At 34.2% G+C, this 7,918-nt stretch overlaps 1 protein-coding gene across 2 annotated transcripts in view; it reads right to left on the reverse strand.

The window, feature by feature from the left end:
* The window catches only part of LOC106466758 (IQ motif and SEC7 domain-containing protein 1-like), a 139,268-nt gene that overhangs the window by 97,417 nt on the left and 33,933 nt on the right, over positions 1–7,918 (reverse strand). The window contains exon 1 of one of the 2 annotated variants that reach the window (XM_022394844.1): positions 1,492–2,362. The exons of the other annotated variant lie outside the window; for it this stretch is intronic. Within the exon in view, the coding sequence (XP_022250552.1) occupies positions 1,492–1,715 (224 nt within the window). The 5' untranslated portion in view covers positions 1,716–2,362. Of the gene's footprint in view, positions 1–1,491; positions 2,363–7,918 lie in introns of those variants that run through there. 2 annotated transcript variants of the gene reach the window in all.

Consider the following 7,918-nt stretch of genomic DNA (forward strand, 5'->3'; position numbering starts at 1 on the left):
AACTTGGAAAAGATCGAACGTAAGAGTTACCATTACCAGACGGTATTAACTGTATAACATGGTAAAGATCGATCGTAACAGTTACCATTACCAGACGGTACTGACCGTATAACATGGTAAAGATCGATCGTAACAGTTACCATTACCAGACGGTACTGACCGTATAACTTGGAAAAGATCGAACGTAAGAGTTACCATTACCAGACGGTATTAACTGTATAACATGGTAAAGATCGATCGTAACAGTTACCATTACCAGACGGTACTGACCGTATAACTTGGAAAAGATCGAACGTAGTAGTTGTAGCCGTAGAACATAGGAAAACATCGAACGTAGTAGTTATCATTACCAGACGATATTAAGTGTATAACACAGAAGGTACCGAACGTGGTAGTTATAACTGTATAACATGGTAGATACCGAACGTTGTAATCTCTATTACTGGAAGATCTTACTGTAGCTAGGAAAAGACAGAGCCTAGAATTTGCAATTATCAAGCGATATTAATTATACCTACGAAAAAACAAAGCTTCACAGTTACCATTATGAAATAGTATTAATCTTAGCATAAAACAGATCAAACATCAGTTATCATCACCAAACGATACGGACTTTGGCCTGAAAAGTACAAAGCTTATCGTTAGATTGTTGATTAAAATATAAAAATCTTCTTTACCGTTAAAGTGTGTGTACTTGAGAAAGATTGCACCAGTGATCGAAACTTCGTACCAGTTTTAAAAAACATTCTTCCTTATTGTAAAAGCTGTACTTTGTAATAAAATAATACTTATAATCAGTAAATAAACTTAAGTAAAATTAATAAACTATTAATAACTAATAAATGTTATACTTATAACTATATTATATATTACGGATTTTTAAACATAATCGCACGAGCCTGCAGTCCACCTCAGTAGAAGTGGGACACTCCCATGTGTTGACGACGATCTAGAATTGGGGACCAGATCAGAGAACGTGTAATTAAAGATGAAAGTGAAATTTGAAGACATATGGCGAATTAAAAATTAAATTTTCCACAGTTCTGCAACATTTAAGTTTTCGTACCTCAGTTTCTGTCGCAACAATTACAACGATACGATAATCAACAATTTAAGGAATTATGCATATTGACATTTGTGGTTTGATGTAAAATGTTGTTTGTTTAATTTTAGCAAAAAAAAAAATCATAAATATATTTCTTAGTTAGTGATATGACAGCCTGAGTTTTAGTATGCAATTTCGGCTACTTTTATAGCGAAAAGGCTTTTTTTCGTCAGGCTTAAGCGCAAAACTACACAATGGGCTATCTGCACCTGTGCACACTGCAGAGATTGTATCTTGTATTTTAGCGTTATAAGCCCTCAAGTTATCGCTGAGCCACTTGGGGGTAGTAATAACGCATATACTTTATTTTCTTTCTTTTCTTTTCAAATTTTCAATTAATAAAATTGTAGTTCAATTGAGAACATATAATCAAAAATATAGATTACCTTCTATATTTCATGGGATTTCGGGCAGACGCTGCTCGGCCTCGAAGATAGTAATTACCATATGGTGAAAAGGGGTGAAGAAATGCTCGTGCACTGTGCTTATGACCTCTGGATCTTGAATCAGCTATCTGATAGCCATAACCTTCGACCTTTGTCCGGTCTCTCACGGTCCTCATAAACACAGCTTCTTGATATACAACGGCTTCCTTATCTAAACCAAACATGGTTGTCGCCAAAACAGACAAACGAACACTGAACTCTTGACTGGCTTACAACGAATTTAGTCTGTTAAATATATATAACTTAAACTTTACATTTGAACATCACAGTTTATTAGCATTGTTTTCTTTCAGAAAATTGTAATTTTTTCATACACCTTTCTTTCAGTTGTCTAACGCTGTCTTTTCAATTTTTCCAGACTCTCACTTTGAAAATATCCTGTTTCAAACTAGTTGATTAACCATTTACGTTATCTGAACCTATAGGCTATTCTTGGATTTCTCTCAAGTTGGTTTTATCATTACCATAGATAGGTCCGGTATCTGTCACTGAAGACTTTCAGTAACCATATTATCTCCTTACTTTATAAAGCTATTATCTCTCATAACCTTTCATTAATTTTCTATTGGTGTAAGGCAGCACAACATTCAATTTTTCTGTCTCTCTCTCTCCGCTACAGCTCCTTTGTTAGCTACTTCCTTCTGTTTATCAGCTCGTTTCCTCGTGTTATAAGAGTGCGTGTAACTAGCTAAAAATCTTCATGATTCCACACGTGTGAAATAAATCTATACTCCTAGAAATACGAATTAAAACACGTACCAATATTACAATCGTATAATAAAGTTCTATATTATATTTCTAGCACCAAACGTAAGACGTGTGTGTCAAGATGGTTTAACACAATACCACATGCATCAGTATAGTGTCTACAGACAAATCTAGAGCTTCAGGTTGAGTCACCACGATCAACAGTGCTGCAGAAACCTCCACACACAAAAAAAGAAAATTTCTACATGATGTCTGCTTCACATGGACCTGGAAACAAGCTGCTCCAATAGAAAGCTTGCAACTCTAGAACAGGCCTACAAGAATTGTTACGTTTCACGCTCACCGGTACCTCGTGGTAGATGCAGCTGCGCGGCAAGAGCTCGTCCCTACAAGGTTTTTACACAACCGCGTGGTGCGTGCTTACCGGTGCCAGGATTTGAGAGAAGCATATTGTATATTAACAATTAAAATTCATTGTGTAAGCCTTCGAAATATACAATATCTACGAACAACATAGAAAAATAAATAAATTCTTTAAACTTCATATAATTAAGACTGGTTCTTTCTGGCTCTTCATGGTGTACTTTCGTACCAATACGTATGTACTAAAGACATCTTCCATTAGATGTCTAACCTGCTGGGAAAATTAAGAAAGAGGCCGTCCAAGGGGGCAAAAATAGGTTAAAGAACCTGTCTTTTCCCCCATCTGTGCAGTAATCACGATGATCATCATAGAAATTACACTTTTATTACACATTACACATCACGTTTGCCACTGTAATAAGTACAACCTACTGCAGTAGTGTGTTGATTACATCAGAGAATATTTTCACTATGAGTTTTATATATCCTTTTATTTTGCTCCTGTTTACTAATGCAATCATTTATTGAACATTATGAAGCGCTGAAAAGTATAATTAACTCTCGTACGAAAATCTTTATGTTTAGAAGCATAAGAAACAAACTTTTCAGACTGCTTCATCTATATGCAAATGATTAAATGCATGATTAATAATTTAGAAAAACAATATAAGTGAATTATAGAGTTCTTTTCTCAAGATTTATATTTCTTGTGCATCCTATATACAAAATAAAAGAACAAAATTATAAATTTAGAGATAATTAGGTATAGAGGTAAGTACAGAGTTAGACAAATAAATATACATTAAGACAGGTATACCGATATGTGCAGACTCATCAAGTGAGAAATATACAGATATAGACATACATCAAAATTTAGGAAAGACAAACATATCGAAGGGACACAGAAAGTATAGTTTAGACATTTGCACAGATCCATACAAAGGTCACAGAAATAGAAAAGTAGATAAAGCTAGAGGCATCTGCATAGTCACTTCGAAAGCAGATATATAGACTATTTTAAAATTATAAACACTGTTTATGTGTATAGATTTTCAGCATTTAAAACAAAGCACAAATAAAACAATATAGAGCGAGAAAGAACCCGAAAACATATATCACAAAACACAACCTATCTAGGATTGAAGTTATATGACTGTGGTTTGTAAAAGTGACTGTATGAGTATGATCCATAGAGTAGGTCAACCAGAAGTCATAAAAATTATTTGGAGGTGAAAAATTAAAAACCACCAAAATAACCATTTGAAGGTATGAAGTTACATAAGCCATAAATACCTCTTAAAATACATTAAGATGTGCGAAGGTCATGTAGAGTTTAGCAAAGGTCAAGTATAGGTCACCATTCTAAAGTTGAAAGTCATGTAGAGTTTAGCAAAGGTCAAGTTAGGTCACCATTCTAAAGTTGAAAGTCATGTAGAGTTTAGCAAAGGTCAAGTATAGGTCACCATTCTAAAGTTGAAAGTCATGTAGAGTTTAGCAAAGGTCAAGCATAGGTTAAAGTTATCAAAAATAATTCATTTGCTAAAAAACAAGCTCGAAAATAGAAACATCGAACTGGTAAAAATTATAACCTTGTCGCTGGGTAAAATAAAATTTTGTCAGTTTCATGTTTTATATTTTGATAAAAGGAAAAGAATAGATAGGAGCAAGATAACTGTTAGTTGTCTTTTATTACCACAAAACTTGAAAGATTCTTTGTTATATCACTTAATAAATGAACACGTAAACAAAAACGTTTCCACTATCAATGTAATAAAAACAAGTTAATTAAGATGTTGGTTTTTTCTTTTTCACATTCTTCTTAATTTGTCCATTGAGGCTTGAAATCAGAGGTGTGTAAAAACATGTGTGTTTTATTCCTGGAATAAGTGTTTTTTAAAGGTTGTTTTCCTTGCTTTTTGTTACTTTTTGATTTTAAACTAAATTTCACGTTCTCCTTGAGTCTGTCTTATTCTCTGTAATAGTGAAACAACAAATCATTTAATTGATGTGGAGCTCAAACACCGAATATATTATTACAGGATTATTAAAAACATTTCTAAGTTACAAAGAGTAACGGGATGTATTTTTGTTGTTGTTTTTTTTTTCGTTAACATTGACGCCCTGCACATTTTTGATGTTTGGAAAATAATTATTTTCTTTTGGCCATCCTGTATGTTGCGAATGTACTTAATATTTATTGATATTACATCATAAAGGCTCCCAGTGGCACAGCGGTATGTCTGCAGACTTACAACGCTAGAAACCGGGTTTCGATACCCGTGGTGGGCAGAGCACAGATAGCCCATTGTGTAGCTTTGTGCTTAATTACAAACGAACAAACAATACATCATAAAAGTTTTGTGCACGAGTAAACAGACCCACCTTTAAAGGTTTTATACCTTCTATGAGATTTTGTTACTGACAGTTAATACCACATTCGTAGTAGTTAGATCTGCATTCTCTACACATCCTTCAGTGTGAATGTCATAGTATCTGTTATTACACAGTAATAACGCCCGTTAATACATTTCATCTATAATCATTTCAATAATTTTTTAAGAGAAAGGTATACATTCCAATTTAGTGTTTTTTTTTATTAGTTTTGGGTTATTTACATCTTTAATTACTTGAAAGATTGTTATATAATTAAGCTAGAAACAATAATCCTTATTGTAGTAAAGCTGGTGGATTGGATATTATAGAAACTTATTAAATGATGTCCGAAGTAAGCAGTTTTTAAGACATCACATGCTTTTTATAAAAATTTAAGATACCTGAACCCGGTCGCTGCAGTTGATTTAAATTACCTGATCTTGGTCGCCACAGTTAATTAAATTACTTGACCTCCTGTTGCCGCAGTTAATTTAAATGACCTGACCTCGGTTGCCACAGTTGATTTTATTAACGAAGTGACTGTAAGTTTATATTTTATCCCCTCATCATATGATATGAATAAGCAATTTTTATTTCATAGTATATATTATGTAGTTGAAAAGATTACTAGAAAACGAACTTGAGAACAGAAAGTTTTGCACGTTGGGTAAAGTTGAAACCTTACTTTGGATAAACTACAGTGGTAAGTCTGAAGGCATTTAACGCTACAGGTCGAGTTTAACCGTTGACGTTAAGAAATGTTTCCGTAAAAATACTAATGTCCGATGAGAATCCACTGAAGTTAAATAATTTGTAATGTTCAAACTTTGTAAAGATTCCTGGTAAAATATTTGAAGTTTTCCGATTGGTAAGCGTTGTAACAATTACAGTCATAGCTTCCGAAGTTTTACAGCACACTGACTATAGCGAACTAATAATAGATACTCTCTTTAGGCGTGTCGCGTTGGTTATATTTATAGGAGTGGGAAGGTTTTCTAGAAAATTCAGATTATGAAACAATACCGAGCTACATTTAAGCGCCCCCCAGTGGCACAGCAGTTTGTCTGCGAACTTACAGCGCTAGAAACCGGGCTTCAATACATGTAGTGGGCACAGCATAGATACCCCATTGTGTAGCTTTGCGCTTAACAACAAACAAGTAAGTCTTTATTTTGGTAAAAGTAAAGATATAAGAGAACAGCAACTCTATTTGTTGACTGTTATCACTGCAAAACTTGAAAACTTCTTTGATTTATCGGCTAATAAATGAACACATGCACAACAAGACACTAAGTAGGAGTTACACCCCCTTTTTTTTAAACGACAGTAGCAAACACATTCATACACGATATAACAATAAGATAATGTAAGGCTAATTTCAGCAGATACTCCTTCTGTTATAGCGAGCATTTTAGAAATAACTTCAAAATGGACATAAAACCTAATGCATTTTAATACATATTAGCTATTTTTGCAGTTTCATAGCTTTGATTTGGCACCTTAAAACGATTACTTTGAGAATTTCTTTAACCTAACCCCTAACCTTTTATGACCTATAGCTGTCTTCTACTTGAGGTTATATTTAAGCAACCATCATTTCTGCAGACTTCAACCCTAGAAATATTGTGGGTTGTTGTAGGGGTATCTGCCCTTTATGTAGGATTAGTCCCCTGTCTAACAGCAATGGGCAGGTAACCAGAATATCTTACGTTTCGGTAATTTAACCAGAATATCTTACGTTTTAGTAATTAGCAGGATTTTTACATTTCATTCAAGTGTCTCACGAGGACATTCTAGCACAATGTTTCTCAGCCGGTTTTTCCAGATGACCCCCGCATTCGGGCTTTGGTTGTCACGACCTCCTATTATATCTACAAGGATGAAAAAAGTCTTGATGTGTCTTGGCGTAGTTCGTCATAGTTCATAATAAAGATGACATGTGAACCAATCAGACACCTCAAGGACTCAAAAAAAAATAAAAAGAATGACTCAGCGCAGACAGCTCGTGACCCCCTGGAAACCTGCTCGCGACCCACCGTTTCAGAAACTGTACTAACAGATCAATTTTCCAAATCATTTAATTACACTCTAAAAGCTAAGCGTCGTGGTAAATTGGCCATTTACTGGTACATATTTTATGCCGATAGGCGTCTATACGTTTCATCATTATTTCTGTCGTTTACAGCACAGTGCAAAAAAGCGAATAAAAACAAAATCGGAGAAACGCTGATTTTCTATGTGTAATGTGTATAGTAGACCTCAACAATAGCAATTGTAATGCTTATGGTATATTTTATTTACATTTTCTGCGTGACTCATAAGCTATTAGGGACTCTGTAAGCAACAAAGTAATGGCCCACAAAAAAAATATATATATAATAAAACTTAATAAAAATCTGCTTAGAATAATACTAGGAATAAACTCAATATTATTATCATTTCGCTATCTGGTCAATTGTTACACAGAAAAGGCGCGGTCAGAAAAGGCATTCAAATGTTAATGTCACGCCCACATCGGAAAAATTATCATGGATCTGCTTAGACCATCAGGTGGGGTGGTTGAATCTGAGGGATAGTTTTCAGGGTAGGTATTATTGCAGTCTATGTAAATGTTATTTGAATTGCCATTTATCAACCACAAGTAGCCTACATTTATTTAGGTATACAAAGAATAAGTAACATTTGTACAGCTAATTTAATCTTTCATACTCTTAAGAAAATTAGTTATGGCGATTAAAGAATTATATAAAATCATACATATGTTAGAATAATGTAAAATTGCTGCTGAAATATGCCTTTCTATAAAGTGTACCTCATCCCCAAAACACTTAGTACCTCTTTCGATGTAGTCGGTTTTGTTTTTGTTTTTGAATTTCGCGCAAAGCTACACGAGGGCTATCTGCGCTAGCCGTCCCTAATTTAT

This window comes from Limulus polyphemus, unplaced genomic scaffold (genome assembly GCF_000517525.1).
Source record: "Limulus polyphemus unplaced genomic scaffold, Limulus_polyphemus-2.1.2 Scaffold2374, whole genome shotgun sequence".
Classification (NCBI taxonomy): Eukaryota; Metazoa; Arthropoda; class Merostomata; order Xiphosura; family Limulidae; genus Limulus; species Limulus polyphemus.